Source organism: Leptodactylus fuscus, chromosome 8 (assembly GCF_031893055.1).
Source record: "Leptodactylus fuscus isolate aLepFus1 chromosome 8, aLepFus1.hap2, whole genome shotgun sequence".
Classification (NCBI taxonomy): domain Eukaryota; kingdom Metazoa; phylum Chordata; class Amphibia; order Anura; family Leptodactylidae; genus Leptodactylus; species Leptodactylus fuscus.
This window is the reverse complement of record NC_134272.1, coordinates 37696256-37719018: the sequence shown is the minus strand read 5'-3', so window position 1 is coordinate 37719018 and position 22763 is coordinate 37696256. Positions and strand designations below refer to the sequence as shown.

Below are 22763 nucleotides of genomic sequence, written 5' to 3'. Positions count from 1 at the left end.
CACCGAGTACCGTGGTTGTTCCCCAGGGCCTCCGAGCACCCCCCATGTCATACAATAGGAGATAGGCACTCACAATACGTCACAACATTGAAGTGCATCTGTAAGAGAATTGAAATGGATTAAATATGGATGTCATTCATGTCACCATGATACAGATAATGTGACCCCAAATCAGTTAGGTAAGCAGGTAAGTATCATTATGTCTGTAGAGGAGAATATTGTAGAATACATAATATAAAAATTGCCTGTAAATTAACAGCTTCCCTGTGTGCATCTTTCAAGATAAGACTTTACCATTGCACAGAAAGAGGCAATAAAATAAATTACAGTCTCCTGCTACCCCTTCCCACTTCATAGTTTTGTGTCTTTTTAATTTCCCTAATTTTACCTGTATTCAATTAATGAAAATGGGTATTTTCATGAACAGAATAACTGAAATATTGTTTTACTGTAATATTTTGAAATATACCCTTCTGTGCCCCTTCAAGATTTCAGAAGCTTTCAAATGTGCAGATGATGGATGAGCAAACATTTTGGTTTGTAAAGATTTAACCCCTTTTTAACCCTTTAACTTTCAGTGTTTTTTGGACATCTTGCAGATTTTGTATCTAGGACAGTTTTCACACTTTTGACATATACAAATAAAACCTGAATAAAAAATCATACTGTCGCCAATACCAATATATTTTTTGATAATTGACTCCTGACATATTTTCAGAACCTCATTAGCAACTTCATACACACACGAAACTTCAAGTAAAGTTTTTAGCATTAAAGAAATTTTTCCTAAAAAGAGTAATTTTTCAAGAGTAATTTTTCATAAAAATGTACAACAAAAAATTGATTATTGATAACTTAAAGTGGGGCTTATTAAAAAGATATATGCATCACACCTCATAGAACAAAAATTTTAACATGTGTAACGCTCATACAGATTGCTTCAACCTATGGCTACATTTCACCAGAACATAAAGAAATATATTTTTTTAAGACTTAGGGCCCCTTCACACGGCATAAGTGCTCGGCTCATTCGGAGCCGTACAAGGGAGCGCTTCTAAACACTTCCCATTCACATCAATGGGAGCGCGCGTAAAGCCGGCTTTATGAACGCTCCCATTGAAGTGAATGGGAAGTGTTTAGAAGCGCTCGCGTGTACGGCTCTGAATGAGCCGAGCGCTTATGCCGTGTGAAGGGGCCCTAAGGCCCCACATTGTGGCAAAGCTGTTTTTTGTTGCAGATTTTACTCTTGATTTTTTGGCCAAACTCAGGAGTGATTACAAAAGTAATGGAAAATACATATCTGAAGCACTCGTACTTTTCCCCTCTGCTCATTCCACTCCTGGCTTTGGCTTAAAGAACAGAAATCTGCTACAAAAAGGCAGGTTTTCCACAACGTGGGGCCTTAAGCTGGAGATGTTGATACCATTACAAACTTAGGCCCCGTTCCCACGGAGTAATGCGCCACTCATTCTGACACGTAAACACGTGTCAGAGTGAGCGCTGTAAAACAGAATCCCATTGATTTCAATGCGAGTTACAAGCGTATACGCCGCGTAATTTTGCAGATTTTGCGCGCAAACTCTGACATGCCGTATACGTGCCAGATTGCGCTCCACTTTACTACGTGTGAACGCAGCCCAACTTGTCTTCACCACAAGTCTAAAAATCATAACATGGAAAATTTTTCTGTTCCAGAAAGGCGTTCAGACCTTTCTTGAACTTCTTGCTTTTACAATAAAGAATCTCTTTCTATGATCCTGCGAAAATGTTCTTTCCTCTAGGCATAGAGTACATCCCCTTGTTACTGTCACCAACCTAGGATTAAAGAGATCTCTAGAAAATTCTTTGTACTGTCCCTTCATGTATTTGTACATTGTGATTAAATGTAGACATCTTTTCTCCAAGCTGAATAGCCCCTATGGCCTGGTTCACATCTGCGTCGGTAATCTGTTCAGGGAGTTTGCATGGGGACCCCCCAACGGACTAACGAACGCATTGGCAAGTGATGTGCAGTGAAAGCGCATGGACCCCATAGACTATAATGGGGTCCATGTGCTTTCCACATGGTCTCCACACTAGTCATGCAGACAGGAGAGTAGATTGTGAAGCACTTTTCTGTTCACATGTTCTGAAAAGCACACGGACCCCATTATAGTCTATAGTCTACACTATATTTTAAGCCAATTTGAGGTGTTGTTCATACTGAACATTATCGTTCTGCAACGAATCAAGGATGCGAACCGACCAAACCAAAAATGAAACAAATCCCGAGGGGTTTGCCCATCTCTACTACATACTTGCATATACTTGCATCTTTCAAAAGACTGAAAAAAGGACCGAATAAGGTGGGTTAGAAAGTGGAGTGTCAGTGTTTGCTGATGATACAAAACTTTGTAGAATACTTAAAACTAAGCCAGATTGCAAAATATTACCTAAAGTCCTTGATAATCTGACAGTAGGTCCAAGAACAGGGCAGATGAAATAAAAAACAACAACAAAAAAAGACACCTTCAGGATCATTTATTGTGTGTGTGTCAAAGCAATGCACCTGCCTGTATAATGTATATAGATCGTAATATGTGATAATGTATGTGTCTCATCCAGGGATAACTAAGTGGGTAGTTGTAGCCCAGGAAAGCTGGGTTGTCTAATTAATTAATTTGTAGAGATGAGCGAGTAGTGTTCGATCGAGTAGGTGTTTGATCGAATACTATGGTATTCGAAATACTCGTACTCGATCGAACACTACTAGCTGTTCGAAGTTTAAGGTTTCGATGCAGAACCAGCGTTGATTGGCAGAATGCTATACATTCTGCCAATCAATGCTGGTTCTTCTTTTACCTTTAGAAGTCTTCTCCGTGCAGCGTCCCCGCGGCATCTTCTGGCTGGAATTCACTCTGCCTAGGCATCCGGCCTAGGCAGAGCCGACTGCGCATGTGCGGGCATGCCCTCGCATGTGCAGTCGGCTCTGCTCAGGCGTCGGGCCGGGCAAAGCCGACCGTGCATGCGCAGTCGGCTCTGCCTAGGCCCCGATGCCTAGGCAGAGTGAATTCCAGCCGGAAGACGCCGCGGGGGCGCTGCATCGGGAGAAGACTTCAAGGGGAATCCAGCCCAACCGTCACTCGTGGACTTGGTAAGTATAATTTTATTGAATTTTGCATACCCCTGAAACGAGCATTTCCCCTCATAGACTATAATGGGGTTTGAAATCTGTTCGAACAGCCGAACAGTGTGTGGCTGTTCGAATCGGATTTCGAACCTCGGACATATTAGTGTTCGCTCATCTCTATTAATTTGCTTTCAGCTGCGAAAGTTCTTCAAATGAGAGATATTTCCTTTTCTCAGGCTCCCACTATGAGGCAAGGCTGGTTATGTCAAAGGCCTGTGAGAGTCACAGCTGTGATAATCTGGCACCTATGTTTTAGGTACTAAATTTCAGATAAATCTAGAACTAGATTTTTGGAGATGAGAAATTGATCCAAGAATGTATTGTTTTTGCCAAATGTGGACTTGGGAAGGATATTTTTCTAAAATTTTTGGTAGTCTGGGACCACTTTGTAGGGGTTTTTGCCTTCCTATGGATCAACGTTACAGAATTATGAAATTGAATTTGATGGATCTGTGACTTTATTCAACCTTAATAACTACATAACATATCCTAATATTCAGTACCTAATATTATATTTTTTTTTTATCCCAGGAAAGATGAGGAAGTGATTCAGATTCAAGTTTTGAAGAAAGAAAACAACAACACAGAAGGATTAGAAGGAACAGAAGGAACTATGAAAAATATAACAACCTCAAGTTAAGTATTTCTAGAAAAATAACATAACATCTGTATGTTGTAGATGCGGTAACATTAGCAACACCTATTACTTAACTCAACTTAAACAACCCATACATGTAAGACAGCTCCATTTTTTTTGGAAGACCTATGGATAGAGGGTAACAGAAAGCTAGCATACTAGCATACCCCTTTAACTATAGAATTGTTTACACATTTAAGATGTCTAGCAGTAAAATGTATATAAAATACCACATAGGGCTCTTCACATCTGCGCCCGGTCTTTGTTCATACAGGTTTCCGTTTCCTGCACAAAACAGAGCAGGAGACGGAAAGCTGCAGGACTCTTTCATACCCATTCATTTGATTGGGTTTTAAAGGTGTCCGGCCGTGAGCGCCGGTGAGCGTTTTATGCTCTCCGCCGCAAAACTGTTTTTTTTTAAACCGGACACAGAGGGGGGCATATAGCATGACAGAAACCCTTGGATGACATGGTCATGTTTGACCATGGCATCCAAGGGGTTAAAACCTGCATTTAGAGCTGTGCTCTGACAACGGGTAATGGAGCGCAGTGTTAACTGTCAGTTATAGCTAACACCAACTCCCCATGCCATGGGCAGTCGCAAAACCGTTAAAGGGCTATGACATCACAGGTTACTGATTGGCTGCATACATGGCATTGTGGGTGATCCCACGTTCCCAGAGTTCCTTCCCCCATGTCTGAACATCTGCAGCAGCCATTTCAGGAAAAAAAAAATGCTATTCATTACCATGAAGCGTGAGGAAATCTGGATTCGATGTGAATCGGATATTTCCTGAAATTCTGATGGAATGCCACTGCATCAGCTTCGATTCGCTCATGTCTAGTTAACAGATATCTGTCTTCAAATAGATAGGTCATTAGTAGGGATGAGTGAATCTATTCTGCAGAAGTGGAATTTGATCCGGATTTCAGGAAATCTTCAATTCACCCAGAATCTGGATTCCTTCAATTCTCAATGCATCAAATCACATTTTTTCATAAAATGGGTGCTGCACATATTAAGACAAGGGGCAGAGAACTCTGGGAGTGTAGGATCACCCACAATGCCAAGCGTGTAGCCAATCAGTAGCAAGCCGCCCCTGTGATGTCACAGCCCTATAAAAACCATTGGCCATTTTAGCTACAGTCATTTCACATCGCTCTTAATGCAGGGACAGACATCAGCAGAGCTAGGGACAGTGATAGAAAATGGATAGAAGTTCAGGGAAAGAGGATTGCTAGGGAGGAACTCAAAGAAGAATTTGGGGTGGTTGCAGTGTAGTTAACAGAAAGAAACTTAATACCCCTTGCAGCGTGACCTGACATTATACTGCTGCTCATTACTCATAACTGTGTGTTCAAGGTGGAACACAACAGGCCTTTTACAGCCAAAAACTGTGAATTATTATCCACTAATAACTGCAATCAGCTGTTCTCATGCCTTTTTAAAGGCGTTCATTTGTGGGGAAAGAAATTAGGGGCTTATTAACCGCTGTGTTCAAAGCATACAAGTACAAGCCATTTCTCAATACAGATATAGCAAAAATTAAGAATTCTTAGCCACTAATCTCTACAGTTATCATAATTCTCACGCTTATATTAAAGGTGTTTAATAGTGGGGAAAAAATAAGGGATAAATTAGCGATTGTGTGAAAGAGTATACATTTAGAGGCCATTTCTCAATACAGTTGTGGCTCAGATCCACTATACTGTGAGGATGATCTGCTACTGGACAGTCAGCAGGTAATACCCAGCCAAGATCTGGAGGAGAGACCGGTCAGGCTCCTGGCTTAGAAACTGTTGAGGAGGGCATCAGTGACTTGCAGACATTGGATGACGATGTAGCCGATTGCACTTGGGATGACTACTGGCTCTCCACAATGTTAGAACCTCTTTACCGAAAAAAACGGGGGCCTTTTTTTATACCCACCCACTGAGAGGGAGGACAAACTGAACTACTGTCCATCCTGTACTGTACATCGTCCATCCTCTCACATGTCCAACCAGAGGGGCCCTGAGCGCTCAGCTTGCACTGGCATGGCAGCTGTGGGAGGGGTTGAGGGTGGCAGGAGTAGTATAGGCTCCATCAGCATCAGCCCGAGCCTAGAGTCACTGATGAGCAGCTTTCTTCACCCGCATAGTGAAGAAGCTGCTCATCAGCAGCTAGACACAGAGCAGAACTTGAACCAGCAGGTGGTCGCATACTTAGAGTGCACCTTGCCACCCATCATGGAACATCCGCTGGACTTCTGGGCAGCCAAAACTGGATTTGTGGCCAGTAGTGTGACATCAGAGTGGGCATTTAGTGTGGCGACGGCCATAGTTACCCCAAGGAGAACTCACCTGTCCACCCAAAATTTGTATAGACTCACCTTTGTAAACATGATTCAGGCGTGTATCAGCTAGGGCTTTCACCCACCAATGCTTGATGCAGCAGATTAAATGATCCATGCTACAACAGCATACTTTGTCAATGGGATACTGTATGGCCTCATAAGGCTACTGCAACCTCCACACTCTCCCATTGTGTTACTGTATGGCCTCATAAGGCTACTGCCACAGCCTCACTCTGCAGTAGCGTGAGGAGGCCATACAGTGACACAGTTGCAATCTCCACACTCTGCGCTGGGTCACTGTATGGCCCCATAAGGCTGCTGCAACCTCCACACTCTGACACTGGGTCACAGTGTAGCCTCATAAGGGTACTGCAACCTCCAAACTCTGCCTCTGGGTCACTGTATGGCCTCATAAGACTATTGCAACCTCCACATTCTGCCATTGGGTCACTGTAGGGTCTCATAAGGCTGTTGCAGCCTCCACACTCTTCTACTGGGTCACTGTATGTCCTCATAAGGCTGCTGCAACCTCCACACTCTGCCTCTGTGGCCAAATAAGTGAGGCATGCAGCGATTCCAAGAGAGAAGCCTGTCATGATTGTGTCATGATCACTCACTGTATTCTTTGACTACCACAGCAGATTCCCCATGTGTGTTACTGCAAGGCACAGTGTTCTGCACTACTATACAGGCTCTCTGCAGCCAGGATATAGCTGTTTTGTAATGTTTTTCACCGCAAAACAATTCAGAACGAATCAAATCTGTTTGGGAAATCCGGAGAAGCGGATGAATTTGGATGAATCCAAAACTTCACTTATCTCTAGTCATTAGTATGAAAACCCCATTTGGAGCTGGAAAGCACTGTTAGTACAATGGCACAATGAATGTTCATAAGCTGTTTGTCTAGCAAGGCTGCTGTAATACAAACTGAATGAATGCTACATGGCATGCTACAAAAACAACAAGTGTTACAGCATAGTATAGGTATGGGTCTGCTATACTATTAGCCTAAACACCTCACTGGCAGTGATACAAAACCCAAAAAAAATTCTTTGGTCTTTGCCAAAATAGGCTTGGCCCCTAAATGGTTAAACAGTTTTTCAGCTGGACTATAATATTGATAGCCCACCCTTTGGATAGCCAACCAGTATAATAATTCTGGAACACTCATTCAACTGTATCTGAGAAGTGTTAAATAAGCATAAATGAATATGGCAGATTATCAGGAGATTCTTACTGGTAAGGGTAGAAATGCACAAAAAAGCTAGCATAAAACATGCTGAATTTTGTTCTGTTTACCCGTTTGCTTTTATTTGTGTAAAATCCTAGGTTATCTTACAAGTTAACAGGTCCTTAATGATCATCAGTCATTTATACAAAAATTGCATATTATATTTTATGAGTACAGTTTATTAAAATAGAATAATTTATATTATAGGTCACAAACAAATACAGCAAAAAAGGCAAATTGTATGACCCCCTCTGAACGTTTCCAAGCCTTCTTTATGGCACCAGTAGTCATTTTCCATCTAAACATCTTGGCATACTTTGCCTTTCTGCTACTTTTTGCATACGTGTTAATGATTGATTTCCAACCAACTCCATCCTGGAGAGAACACGTCATCTATTTCTGGCTCTTTTCACTGGTTTGTGAGGAAATCAGGCAGGTATGAACAAAAGTTATATAATTAGTTTATGGTATATATGTATCTTGTTTGCATAATATGAAATTTTGTATTTATGTATATGAGCTACAGAAAAACATAAGTTTGATTTTTTTTTTTTCTTAGTACAATCAAGAACAGATCACATGGGTCATTTTCTTCTCATTAGTATAAAATGTAGAGTCTGCCAGTAAATACACCTAATAAAGTTAAGTCGAGGGTGAAGAAATACCTGGCATGTCCCAACTTTTCTATTCATTTATTGACTCTGGGCATCGGAAAGGCATTACATTTTGACGCTTCTTTCAGTTTATGGAAATCATTATTTATTTATTATGCTTACTTATATAGCGCCATCATATTCCACAGTGCTTTACAGATATTGTCAGTCACTGTCCCATATAGGGCTCACAATCTACATTCCCTATGAGTATGTCTTTGGTGTGTGGGAGGAAACTGGAGTACCCGGAGGAAACCCATGCAAACACAAGGAGAACATACAAACTCCTTGCAGATGTTGCCCTTGGAGGGATTTGAACCTAGGACTCCAGTGCTGCAAGGCTAACCACTGAGCCACCGTGCTGCCCATTACAGAACCTTATGGAACCATCTGGCTTAGGAATCAAAACAATAGGATTTGACCAGTTACTCTTGGACTCCTAAATTACCCCAAATGCCAACATATCTTTGACCTCCTCAGATATGGCTTGTCTCGGAGCTTCAGGTACCCTGTACGGTTTTAGATTAACCCATACCTGTGGTTCAGTAACAATGTTATGTTCAATTACCAGAAGTAGTAACCTTGCTAGGGTACAGACTGACATCAACACTTACCTGTCCTTTCAGGGTTTTAGTAAATTTATATGGTATATTTGTTTGGGCTTTCTCTTGCCTGGCTGGTGCACCTTATAGTTTACTTCCCCCACTCTTTCAATAATTTCATAGGGTCCTAGCCATTTGGCCAGAAATTTACTTTTTACTGGGGGAACCAATACCAATACCCGATCACCTGGACTAAAGCTTCTAAGTTTAGCCGTTCTGTTATAGACACGGTTCTGGGCCAATTGGGCCTGCTCCATATGTTCCTTAATAATTTGTATGACTGCTGCCATTCTGTCCTGCATCAGGGTAATGTGTTCATTTACACTCCTGTAATGAGTTTGCTCCCAGGTTGTTTTGGCCATGTCTAGGAGACCACGTGGGCGTCTACCATACAACAACTCAAATTGGGAAAAACCTGTTGAGGACTTGGGTACCTCCTGGATTGTAAACATTAAATAGAGCAGTAAGCAATCCCAATCTTTGCCGTCCTTGCTAACCACCCTCTTTAACATGCCCTTAAGGATTTTATTGAACCTCTCCACTAGGCCATCTGTTTGGGGGTGATATCCAAAGGTTCACAGGTGTTTAATTTGCATTACTTTGGAAATAAAAGGATCCCGTTGGTCAGTCAGGATCTCCTTGGGTATACGTGTCCGAGAGAACATATAAAAGAACTCCTTGGCAATTAGCTTAGCTGAAGTATGTCTCAAGGTTATGGCCTCAGGGTATCGTGTAGTATAATCCAACACCACTAGTATATACTGATGCCCCCTAGCAGACTTTACAACAGGACCTACCAAGTCCATGGCCACTCTTTCAAAGGGTTAAACACCAAAAGAACAAACCTCATACCAATCACAAGTTGAGGCCACCCATAATCAACTACAATGAAAAAATGTGGCCAAAACCAACAAAAAATACACAGAAACAAATATATAAAAATATATGTATAAGTTTTATTAATAAATAATCATACAAAAGAATAAAATCCAAACAGCAGGGCAGATGTAATAAGCCAAAGAAACAAAAACAAAAGAAACATTAGACATCAGTGACAAAGGTACACGAAAAGACCACAACAGTGAAAAATAGTGAAATGATAACAAATGTACAGAAAATGTGGGATCCCAAGGCTCCAAAGCCAGAGTCCAATAGAATATAATTACGATATAAATATTCCACATATCACACAGTTGTACATATAATATATCCAAACCAGACCAAACAGGTACCAATCAGATAGATGAAACAACACTAGGGGCCAACAAAAATATATACAACTGCAAGACACCAAACAATATGTACAGTAATCTCATACAATAGCAATCAATAGCAGTGTAAAATACACTGATGCCAAAGCACAGACCGAAAGTGGTCAAAAAGTAGCACTGATTAGGATCCCATATAGATGATAGATCCTAATGTACCAATAGTACAAAAAGAGTGCTAATAATATGGCCCAATAGTGAGGTATATGGTCTATATAAATATACCTGCAGTCATGGTACAAAGTGTATGGTCCAAGGCAACAACTTGAGAGTCCAGGAACAGTAACTGATGTTTCGTCATTGGTGGCAGTTTTCATACGTCAGATTTAGGCTTATCCAACACTGAGCCAGTTTCACAAAATCCGGCAAGCAGTTTGCTAATTGTAGCATGGGAGATGGGTGGACTTGTAGGGTTTATTGCATTGAAGTTTGTTGCAATGACCCGGGTACTGCTTTCACCAGACATCAACACAATGTCTCAATGTCTGTCCGCACCTCGTCAGTTAACCTCTGCAACATGTCAATGGCTGTAATAATAAGAAACGTGCCAATAACTCGATAATGAATAAAGCTACATTAAAAATGAGCACACCATTGTTTTTCTTGTGCAATTCTCCATGTGTTTGATGTGTCACATGACCCCCTTCCCATTGGAAAAAATAAAGTTTAATCCAAAATGGCAGCTTTGCCTCAACGGTTTCCCCCCCCCATGTACTATTATGCTACAAACCGTCAGGTGATATCAGCAACCACTTCCATTTTATTTGTGTTTATCCATACTTATGGCCCACCCTGTATAAGGTGCTACAAGCATTAGCATGGGCATTTGCAGTAATGCGGAAGTAGAAAAGGTTCTGTGATTCATCTCACTGCATCATTCAGAGCTCTAGATTCTGAAATGCTTACAATTGCAAGTAATAGTTATAGACTTTTAGGAGTGGGACACTTTAGTCATATTAGTGAAAGAATAATAGATATTAGGAGTGAGGGAGAATATATGTGCGGCTGTAGTAACTATGAACCTAACAGCAACAATGCTACACTAATGCACAAAGGATAGTTAACCCTTTCATTGATGATCAGCTATCAGCAAAACGCTTAGGTTACTTAGCTCACTCTCTCAGTCAAAGGAGGATATTGCATCCGAGAGTGATGTGATCTTGTCATTCCGTGTTTTCCTCCTCTTCCTACATAATATCTAATTTACTGTAGGGCCTTTCTGGACTGTCAAATGTGTTTCCTTCATCATTTTAACTGACACAAATCTGTAGTAGTAATGGGGCCACACAGTGGCTCCGTGATTAGCACTGCAGCCTTGCAGCGCTGGAGCACTGGTGTTCAAATCCCACCAAGGGCAGAAAAGCCATCTGCAAGGAGTTTGTATGTTTTCACCGTGTTTACATGGATTTCCATCCCATATTCCAAAAACACATACTGATAGGGAAAAATGTACATTGTGAGCTCTATGTGGGGCTCACAATCTAGATTAAAAAAACAAATCTGTGGTAGTAATGTGGCACCTGCTGAGAAATCAATTTCTCATACGAAGAGCAATTTCTCTACTCTATTTCATGAGATACTACTGGTAGTTGTTCTGTTAGGGAAACTAGTAGGAAATTTGTGCAGGGATTCCATAGCATGTCAAAAAAGGGACACAATCACATTGCCAAAAGTGATCATTCTTTTTCTTCCTTTTCTGTCCATGTGTGGCCACCCAGTGGGGGCATTGCAGTCTGTAAAAGGCAGAACAGCATGTTGTGATATTGTGATGAATTAATTTAAAGATACATTTGGGTCTTTATCTGATCTCAGTTTGGTTAAGTGTGGACATATGTACTGTATATGTTCTATTTTAAGATCTCTATATATGTAGGTGTTTTATGACCCTGATGGATTTGGACTCTTGAAACAAGCTTCATTGTACATCAATGACTTCTGGAATAAGCTGGATGTTTGTGCTATTTTGATCTTCATTGGTGGCTTGATCTGCAGGTTAGACACAAATACTATTCTTCCATTTATTGCTGTATGACTAATGTATGATTAACCAATCACATTCTTGCAAAGGCTTTAGAAATACTATTTCACACCTACCTTTAGTATGTAGATTGTATCCGTTTTTATTTATATGCTAATTAGCTTCCAGCCAGCACAGGAAGTTCCCAGCAGCACATGTCTCTGCTATTATCTCCTATGTGCGCGTGCAAACAGGAAGCTGAGTCATCATCATCATCATCATCAGCAGCAGCAGTCTGTTCTGTATACTCCCATAGGAAACAATAGCAAAAATGGTGCACGATGCATCGTACACCAGTCTAATTAGCATATGAATAAAAATGGACTTATTCAGAAACCACTGAGGCAATTTACATACTAAAGGTAGGTGTGGAATAGACTTTCTAAAGGCTATGCAAAGATGTGACTAGTTAAAAATGACTTTTCCCAGTGATAGAGCCCCTTTAATAATGTACAAAAAATATAATTTTTTTAATTTGAGAAAGTGTGACATTAAGTGGTTTCTGATATTTAAAGGGATCCTATCATTTAAACTAATTTTTTTCTGCCTATCACATAGGAATAGCCTTAAGAAAGGCTATTCTTCTCCTACCTTTAGATGTCTTCTTTTGGCTGCCGTTCGGATAAAATTCCTTTTTTTGCCCGGAATGCAAATTAGTTCTCTCGCAGTACTGGGGGCGGCCCCAGCAAACAAAAAGCACTGGGGGCGTCCCCAATGTTGTGAGAGTACTCTCCAGCGCTGAAACGAAGTAAAAAGAAAAAAATGGGCTGTGGCTTACCGCTTGATGTAGGTATTTCAGAGGTGCCAAACCAAACCTCCAGACCCAGGAGGTGAATGATCCAAACGTGATAAAGAGAGATGACGGCTTGCAACACTCTTGTAAAATTCAATCCTTTAATTCATTCCATTAAAATATAGAATATAGACATAGAAAAAAGTGCAATGAAAAAAACTCAAAAAGGTGCATACATAAAAAACGCTAACGCGTTTCGAGGTGTACTGACCCCTTAGTCATAGCGTATGTTACTAAACAAATCCAAATCAATTTATACCCCCTTCCATTTGCGGTATAGCAGCGGTGTATACCGCAAATGGAAGGGGGTATAAATTGATGTGGATTTGTTTAGTAACATACGCTATGACTAAGGGGTCAGCACACCTCGAAACGCGTTAGCGTTTTTTATGTATGCACCTTTTTGAGTTTTTTTCGTTGCACTTTTTTCTATGTCTATATTCTATATTTTAATGGAATGAATTAAAGGATTGAATTTTACAAGAGTGTTGCAAGCTGTCATCTCTCTTTATCACGTTTGTACTCTCCAGCGCTGCCTTCATCTTCTTCAGGAACATCCTTTTCATGAGTCTTCTTCTGGTGCAGGCGGTCAAACTTGTAGGGCTTGGTCCTCGGGCAGAGCTCACCGCACATGCCCGCGGCCACAAGAAAAATGGCCGCTTAATCAGTAAGCGGCCATTTTCTTGTGGCCTGTGGGCATGCACAGTCAGCTCTGTCTGAGGCCTGCAAGTTTGACCGCCTGCACTGGAAGAAGACGCGTGAAGAGGGCGTTCTTGAAGAAGATGGAGGCGGCGCTGGAGAGTTCTCAAGCAGCAGGAAAAGGTTTCCAGGGAAAGTGAAATAAATAAACAAACTTCCATACTCCCCTTACCTCTTTCAGGCCTCCTTGTTGCATCCGGTGCTTTCCTGGTGACATCATGTGTCCAAAGTCACCACTGAGGCCTGTGATTGGGACGCCAAGTTTCATGCCATCATAAGCAAAAAATTGGATAGATGGGTTCCTATAAGGCCTGACAGTGTTATACACTGTTTTAAACTAATTTAAGGTCTGGTTAATACTGAACTTGTTCAACCCGAAATGAAACATGGACCTGAGCCACCTGAAGCAAAACAAATCCTGAGAGGTTCGGCCATCTTTAATAGCAAATAATTGAGAATGCCATGGATTACACAATTCTAGTTTGCTATAAAATAATAAGAATATATAAAGTTACTTTTCAAAATGAAACATTTTACTGTATTTAATTTACGGCATAATTTAGACTCAATAAGTCATAAGTGTAATCTTTTTTTTACAGGTTAATACCAGCAACATTTTATCCAGGAAGAATAATTCTATCTCTAGATTTTGTAATTTTTTGCTTGCGTCTCATGCATATCTTTACAATAAGTAAAACCCTTGGACCTAAAATCATAATTGTTAAAAGAATGGTAAGTTTTCCTTATATCCTTATATTAGCTCTGGCTTGGGATACCCATTTTATTTACCATATTGCAGTATTTCAAAGTTTCCGTATTTATTTTTTTTATAGTAGTGCTGTGAACAGAATTATGTTTTTTTATTTACTTTACAGCACATTTAATATGATTTGTCCACATATTAATTTGTACCTCCAGTTACTAACAATTTTGCATAAATGAATAGTACGCGTTAAAATAATAAAGTTTGTAATATATCTTATTAAAGATATATGTTATCTTCTCCACTTTTCAGATTGAGTTACTTTCCACATATTAGTCTATAAAGAGGGAATGGTTAGGATGAGACTTGCTGGAAAAGCCACTTAAATATTTGCTGCTACTGCACTCTGCTATACTACACTCTTTGAATACTGCTAGGTTTGTAGATAAGAAGCTACCAATGCACAGAATGAGGCAATAAGTAAATCACTTAACTAGCCAGCAGCAGCCTTCTTCTCACCCCTCCCTTCTCTACTGTACTTACCATGTTCTATCTATAATACTAGCTTCAGGACCCAATTGAAATTGAAAATCCCCTGGATAGGGGATACGTGTCAGATCTCCGGCAGTGTCCACAGCCCAGTGGTATGTTCCCTGTTGTTAGGGAATAAATGTCCTAGCTGAAGTAACCCATGGTAATTCTTTCTCTTTTATTATTTTGTCTAGCATTTTCACTTAAAGAACAAGCCAATATCAATACATTTTATTAACATCTCTTTCATTTTCATCCCCCATAGGGTTAAATAAATATATATATATATATATATATATATATATATATATATTCATATTTCTTTATGAATGTGCTTTCTACTGTTCATGTTATCTCATTACATTGTCTGTCTAGCATATCTGATGAATAGATGATAGATTATTCTAGATATGGAAATAAGGAACGGTGTAATTTACTTTTTGCTTTTTCACAGATGAAAGATGTCTTCTTTTTCCTATTTCTCCTGGCTGTGTGGGTTGTGTCTTTTGGAGTTGCAAAACAGGCTATATTGATCCACAATGAAATAAGAGTAGATTGGATATTCCGTGGCGTTGTCTACCATTCCTATATGACCTTGTTTGGACAAATCCCTTCCTACATAGATGGTACTGAAAATATTTCTACTCATAATCAACCTAAAGTTATTTTAATTGTTAATTCATAATAAATATGTATTCTAGGGATATTTTTCCTTGATTAAGAATAGTAAATAATGTTTAATTAAAATCTATAGCATAAAAATTTGCCTTATAGATAACTTATGGTACTTGTTCAGAATGCTGTATATGTCTTGTCTAAGAATGAAGTTACAATATGCCTGCATAACTAATCAGATATTTTGACATCATATGAAACAATTATTCTGACATATTTTTTAGTTTTTAGGATTAGTGTTTCAAGTGATCAAAACTTCAAAGTATCACAAACGTGGGACAAATGTTCTACATTTTTGCATCTAATCCACTTTACTTTATTATCTAATGAAACACAGTACAATATCAAAAGATAATATTGAAATTATTAGAGATGAGCGAACGCCGTACTATCGAATACATATTCGATCGAATATCAGGCATCTTTTTAGGTGGGATTGAGATCGGTACTATTTCCCACAATGCTTTGCTTAGCCTTCACACTGAGTATATAGTGTATACTCAGTGTGAAGGCTCCGCTGCAGTTCCATAGGAATGAATGGAAGCAGCCGGCACACAGCCTTAACCCCCTGCGCGCCGGCTGCCTCCATTCATTCTAATGGGAGACTAAACTAACATCTCTAGTAGCTACTTACCTCCAGAGATGGCTGCTCCGGTCCTGGTGTTCTTCTTCGCCTCGCTGCCGCTCCACGCTGCTCTTCTCGCCTCGCTGCCCCGCCTCCCAGGTTAGTGTTTAAAGAGCTAGGAAGGCGGGGCTTGTGGCTTAGGAGAGTGTGGGTGGGTACAGGGCGGGGAGACGTGACGTCTCACCTCCCAGTACCCGCCCACACTCTCCTAACCCGCCCACACTCTCCTAACCTGGGAGGCAGGGGGCAGCGAGGCGAGAAGAGCAGCATGGAGTGGCAGTGAGGTGAAGAAGAACACCGGAGCAGCCATCTCTGCAGGTAAGTGGACACCAGGGGGGACTAAGTAGCCAGAGGATTAAAAAAAATCCTCTGGGTACTTAGCGATTCACTACACAGCGTGGATTCTAACAATTAAAACATTCAATTGTTAGATTCCATGCTGTATAGTGAATAGGATTGCTTTTAAAATCCGATCTCCGATTAATAAAAAAATCCCATTGACTTGCATTGGGATTGGAATTGGGACCGAAATCGGGTTCGAATGAAAAATGATCGGAAATCGGATTTTAAAATCGATCCTGAAAAGTCAAGATCGGCTCAACTCTAGTAACCTCCAATTTAGACGAATGGTGGATTTACCATTCGCTTAATTTGGAACTGTGAACTATATGAATGTGAGACAGGGACAGATTTACAGGCAGGGTTAGCTAGGGATTACCTTTATTTAGGGGGGAATGTTACTCACCCAGCTCTTTGGGGCTCTATCTGGTCGGGATCCCTGTCAGCTTGCAATATGCGCGAGCTGACTTTTTCCCATAGGAATGCATTGACCAGCGTTGATTGTCCAGTGTACAGCACTAGGCCAATCAACGCTGGTCAATGCATTCCTATGGCAAGATGAAGAAGAGCTAGCCGTGCGGTTAGCTCGGCTACTCCGGACACCTGAGATAAAGCAGAGCTCAGCTCTGCTACACCCAACCATCCTTCCATCTACTCCTCCTGTCACACACATCTCTGGTGTAACATAGCTCAGCACACACTCAGCTCTGTTACATCTCTACACTCTGTTGAAGAGATGTAGTAGAGCTGAGTGTCCGCTGAGCTATGTTACACCAGAGATGTGTGTGACAGGAGGAGTAGATGGAGGGTTGGTTGGGTGTAGTGCAGAGCTGGCCGATGTTAGCAGAGCTGAGTGTGTTAGTCTGCTGCATCAGACTGATACATATCTGCCAGCTGTCCTACATCTACAACTCCTACACACTCAGCTCAACTACATCGGGCCGTGCGCTCAGCTTAACTACTCTGAAATAGTTGAGCTGAGTGTGTAGTATCGGACACTACTGTGGAAGATTAAGCAGAGCTGGTATTTTAGCGACGATCCTATTCACTACACAGCATGTACCCCACGCTGTGTAGTGATTAACCCCCTCCCCCCCACCGGTGTCTGCTTACCTGCAGCTCCCTGTTCTTCTTGGTCCAGTCCGGTCCTCTGTCCAGTCTTCAGAGCACCATGCCCCCTCTCCCCTGACTAGTATTATAGAGAAGGCGGGGCTTAGGAGAGTGTGGACGGGTACTGGGCGGGGAGATGTCTCTTGATTTGATCATCTTACTATGTTAAAAGATTTAGAAAGGTTGTGTTCTAAGGTCTTGTGTTAAATCACGTTTTGTACTTTTCAAGGGGTGAATTTTAATATTGACCAGTGTTCTGTAAACGGAACTGATCCAAACAAGCAGAAGTGTCCTGAAACAGATAAGGAGAACCATGAGCCCGTCTTTCCTCAGTGGCTGACCGTACTTTTACTTTGTCTCTACTTGCTGTTCACCAACATTCTTCTTTTAAATCTTCTAATTGCAATGTTTAAGTAAGTAGTTGTGAGTATTAAGACATAGGCTTCATATTTAAATAGAAAAAGTGACATGTTCGTGTAACTTTATATTCTAAATGTTGAATCATTTTGCTTTTTCATACTATTAGTAGGGAATTTGACTACTTCTGTCATCTCATGTCATCTCTCTTTCTTTACCGAGGTGCCATAATGACGTACCACTGACAAGGCAGAGTGAAGTGTTTCAGCAGTCCTCTGAAATATTTCTGTTCACCTGCAGACCCTTCAGGTCCAGCCTCAAAAGCAGTTTTGCCCTTTTATTAGGCCTCCTTTTACAAAGACAAAGCACAGAATAATCAGTCGCTAAGCAATGCAGTTTAGATTTGTAGCATATTTCTATCACTCTCACATGACTTATAGCAGATATTTCCAGAAGTAATGGAGTAAGATTTAAAGGCACTAAAATCACTGAGAGAACATACGCTAACCAGTGCTGGTGCAGTTAATATACAGACAACCAGGAATAAATAGAGTCTATTACCCCCCAGCCTCTTTAAATTGTCACCATAGGTGACAATCATCCAGTAACAAGAATAAAAATCATACCTGGCTATGTTTCATACCCCCATGGGGGCAGAGAAAATAGCATTTTATTACATTGGCAAATTTGGTATTTGGTGAACTAGGGTCATTTCCCTCAATTCCCAGCAATGCTATATCTGTTCAAAATGTGACCTCCTGGTCCTCCAACATCACCAAATGATCTGTGAATTCCCACACATGCACAGTATGCTCTTGCAGTCTGTGGCGTGTATGAGTATACTGCACTCGTGGAGGTCTACAGCAATATACTGCACTCGTGGAGGTCTACAACAATATACTGCACTTGTGGAGGTCTACAACAATATACTGCACATGCACAGGATTTCACAAATTACTTCGTAAAGTGGAAGGTCGTGGTGTATTTTCAATAGGTACAGTGGGGCTCAAGGATCAAAGGTAATGCTCCCAGTACTCTAAGTACCTAATTTGCAAGTTGAGTAAATCTTAACTTTCTCATCATCCATGAAACAGTGAAACTTAACAAAGGTATGGATTTCATTCATATTACTGCATCTACAGCATAGTTTAAAGTGGCTGGCAGAGGTAATAGATTCCCTTTAAAACATAAATAAAAGACATTTGTCAACCAAAATATAAATTACTAGACATTCTTCATGAGCCTAAAATACTCAAATATAATGAGATTATGCAGAAAACATTGAATATATGCATAAAGGGGATTGAGAATATATATATATATATATATATATATAGTATATATATATATATATATATATATATATATATATATTTATTAAAAAAAGAAGCAGAAATAAGTGCTAGAATTAATTTTAACAAATAGAAGAAAAATGTAGCGCTTGTGTGAAATAAGTAATAACAACCATCTTGAAAACTTTATCAAAAGACTGCAACTTAAGCCCTTCCCAAAATCCGCTATAAGGGAGCCTTCACACGGAGTAACTCCGGGCACAATGTGAGCTTATTTTTTACTGCCGTAGAAATGTGAGGCTAGCTTGTACGTCGCGTTTACGCGGCGTTTTTTTTTTACTATGAGCGTATACGCATTGTTTTTGGCAGTGTTTTCGCAGCCACAAAAGCCGCGTATATGCTCATAGTAAAAAAACGCCACATAAACGCAATGTACGCGCTAGCCTCCCATTTCTACGGCAGTAAAAATAAGCTCACATTGAGCCCGGCGTTACTCTGTGTGAAGGCTCCCTAATAGTACAGTGGATGTCTGGTATTTTAAATATGTCAGCTGGTCAGGAGCTGAGAATCCACCATAGCTGCTGGATCTCTGCTGTATTAGACAATGGAAACTTTGTGCTAAAGCCCAGAATCTGTGCCCACAATGATTGGTGGCATTGAGGCCCCAGTGCCTCACTCAATGCTGACTAAGGCGCCAATTTCCCACCGCTGCAATATTACAGGCTGCCCTATACAGCCTGTAATAGAAGTCCTATCAATTTCAATGCATTGTAATGTATTCGCTTTGTAATGCATTGCATTAGTGATCAGACTCCCTAGGGTTAAAGACCCTTAGGGTGTCTAATGATTGCAGTAAAAAGAAAGTAAAAAAAAAATATTGAAAATTCAAAAGATTTGCTTTCAGTTTGTTTTTTTTTTTAAGAAATTATTTTTCATTATTTCTTTCAAGCTTCACCAAAGTTCAAGTTGTATGCATTTCTTGTTTCTGATCCAATTATGCTGAGGTCTGATCATTGTGCTTTAAAAACATATATGTATTTATCAGAGAGTGCTTGGTGTTGTTGTCTTGCTGTAGATTTTTTTTTTTTGCCAAGCTATACATGCATTAAGTAAGTTAGCAAGAATATCAGGACATATTAAAGACACATGACTTACTGATCAAACTAGGCAGTGTCTATTTGTAGACTGGAATCTTGAAAGAAAAAAAATATAGGTCTGCGCATGTGCTTTAGTTGCAGAAAGAATGGATGTTTTTAATCAGAGCTATTTTCCAATTATTTTTTTGTCATTTTCTATGTTTTGAGCATTCTCTGAATAACGTCACGTAATTTTTGTTTACAGTAATATTTTTTTCTTAGTTACACTTTTCAACAGGTCCAGGAACATACTGATCAGATCTGGAAATTTCAAAGACATGATTTAATAGAAGAGTATCATGGTCGACCACCAGCCCCTCCACCGTTTATTCTATTTAACCATCTACATCTATTTATCAAACGTGTCATTCTTCATGAACCTGCAGGGAGACAAAAGCAGCTAAGTAAGAATCTCTGTTCATATTGGTGTTGGTTATTTCCATTGCTCTGCATTTTCATAGCAGAGCAACAAAGTAACAGAAGTGCCAGATCCCTGACATTACAGATACTTATTTTGGGCCCTCATAATTCACCAAAGAAAACAGAACAGTGTGCTATTATGTTGAGTATTTTTGATGGAATCTGCTACCCTATTGGTCCCTTAAAGGAATTCTACCATTAAAAAACTATTTTTTCTAGGTAACACGTCGGAATAGCCTTTAGAAAGGCTATTCGTCTCCTACCTTTGGAAGTGCTCGCCACCGCGCCGTTCGTTCGAAATACCGGTTTGTAGCGGTATGCTAATTAGTTCTCTCGCAGCGATGGGGGCGTCCCCCAGCGCAGGAGATGCGATGGGGGCGTCCCCATTGCTGCTCGAAAACTGACTGCAGCGCCGCCTCTATGTTCTTCTGTTTCCTCCCCTTCCTTCTTCGGCTTGATGTCGGATGCCTGTGCAGTACTCTCTGTTCGGCGAACTTTGCCGAACGTACTGCGCATGCCCACGGCCATAGTGCCGACACCACAATTTCGTGCATGCGCAGTACGTTCCTCGAAGTCTTCGCCGAACAGAGCGTACTGCGCAGGCATCCGACATCAAGCCGAAGAAGGAAGGGGAGGAAACAGAAGAACATAGAGGCGGCGCTGCAGTCGGTTTTTGAGTAGCAATGGGGACGCCCCCATTGCTGCGAGAGAACTAATTAGCATACCGATACAAACCGGTATTTCAAACGAACGGCGCGGCGGAGAGCACTTCCAAGGGTAGGAGACGAATAACCTTTCTAAAGGCTATTCCGACGTGTTACCTAGAAAAAATAGTTTTTTAATGGTAGAATCCCTTTAAACAAGCAATTCCATTTAACTTTTTTCTGACAATACCACTCTTGACCAGATACTATCAAACAATTAATAATAAAAGCAGCAAAGATGACTAGCATTTCACAGGTCAAAATTCTACAGTTTATTGATATATCTGTTAGATGGGAAAGATGCTGTGTGTGCCTTCTATGTTCATTTAATTCTGTCATATAGTATCAATAGATTGGAAAATTTAAGTCCATGGAAGTAGACGTCAACTTTCCTGCTTTTATTTTTACTCAGCTTTAGAAGTAGCTTTGGACTTGAAGGTGCATTAACAGACTTTCCTCTCTTGCTTTATGCAAAGAACTACAATGCATCAACATTCAAATGAATTATAGTTCCTTTACTGCTCAATGATAAAATAGATGTACAGAGTATTGCAGAGTGTTCTTTATTAGAGATGAGCGAACAGTGAAATATTCGATATTCGTTTCGAATAGCCCCTCAATATTCGACTATTAGAACGAATATCGAACCCCATTATAGTCTATGGGGAAAAAAGCTTTGTTTCAGGGGAAACCACTCTTCGACTCAGGAGAGTCAACAAGTCCACTATGACACTATGGAATGCAACTGGACAACAGGGGAAGCATGCCTGGGGGCATTTAACAAGCCCAAGTCCCTGCATTACGCCACTAATAATGCGGGAGCTGACTTTTTCCCATAGGAATGCATTGACCAATGTTGATTGGCCGAATGCCATACAGAGTACAGTATTCGGCCAATCAATGCTGGTTCTGCCGGAAGCTTGTCTGTGAGGAGGTGGAGTCTAAGATCGGTCCACAGCAGTCTCCATTGTGGTCTGATCTCAGGTATAGCAGAGTTGACACAGCTCTGCTACATCTCAGGTGTAGCAGAGCTGTGCGCTCAACTCTGTTATACCTGAGATACAGTAGAGCTGGCCGTGCGTTGAACTCTGCTACACCTGAGATGCAGCAGAGCTGGCCGTGCGCTGAACTCTGTGTTATGGTCAGTGGGGTTTATTAAAAAAAAAAACTAAAATGAAAACCCTGCGGAGCCCTCTGGGCTACTAACTACTAAAACTCTGGTGTGAACACTGACTGACAGTTGATGTCACTGCCAGCTAAATTAAATGACCAGGTGTGCTCTGTTACCAATCACAGAGCCCTTTGCAGTCAGAGCAGCCACACAAATAAACAAACTGGCTAGCCTGAACTCCAGGACTAGCCAGAGACCAAGTAAACCCTGTGTGCAGTTGTTCCACCCAACCAACCAGGCAACTACTGCCAAGCCCACTCCCAGTCACCCTGTCTGAGAAGTACTGCTAGCTGAC

General features: G+C 40.7%; 1 protein-coding gene across 1 annotated transcript in view; it reads left to right on the top strand.

The window, feature by feature from the left end:
* Positions 1–22763, top strand: part of TRPM2 (transient receptor potential cation channel subfamily M member 2) — a 78885-nt gene that overhangs the window by 29482 nt on the left and 26640 nt on the right. The window contains exons 16-21 of the mRNA XM_075284851.1: positions 7581–7809; positions 11770–11888; positions 14005–14137; positions 15094–15265; positions 17618–17801; positions 20396–20577. Coding sequence (XP_075140952.1) covers positions 7581–7809; positions 11770–11888; positions 14005–14137; positions 15094–15265; positions 17618–17801; positions 20396–20577 — 1019 coding nt within the window. The remainder of the gene's footprint in view (positions 1–7580; positions 7810–11769; positions 11889–14004; positions 14138–15093; positions 15266–17617; positions 17802–20395; positions 20578–22763) is intronic.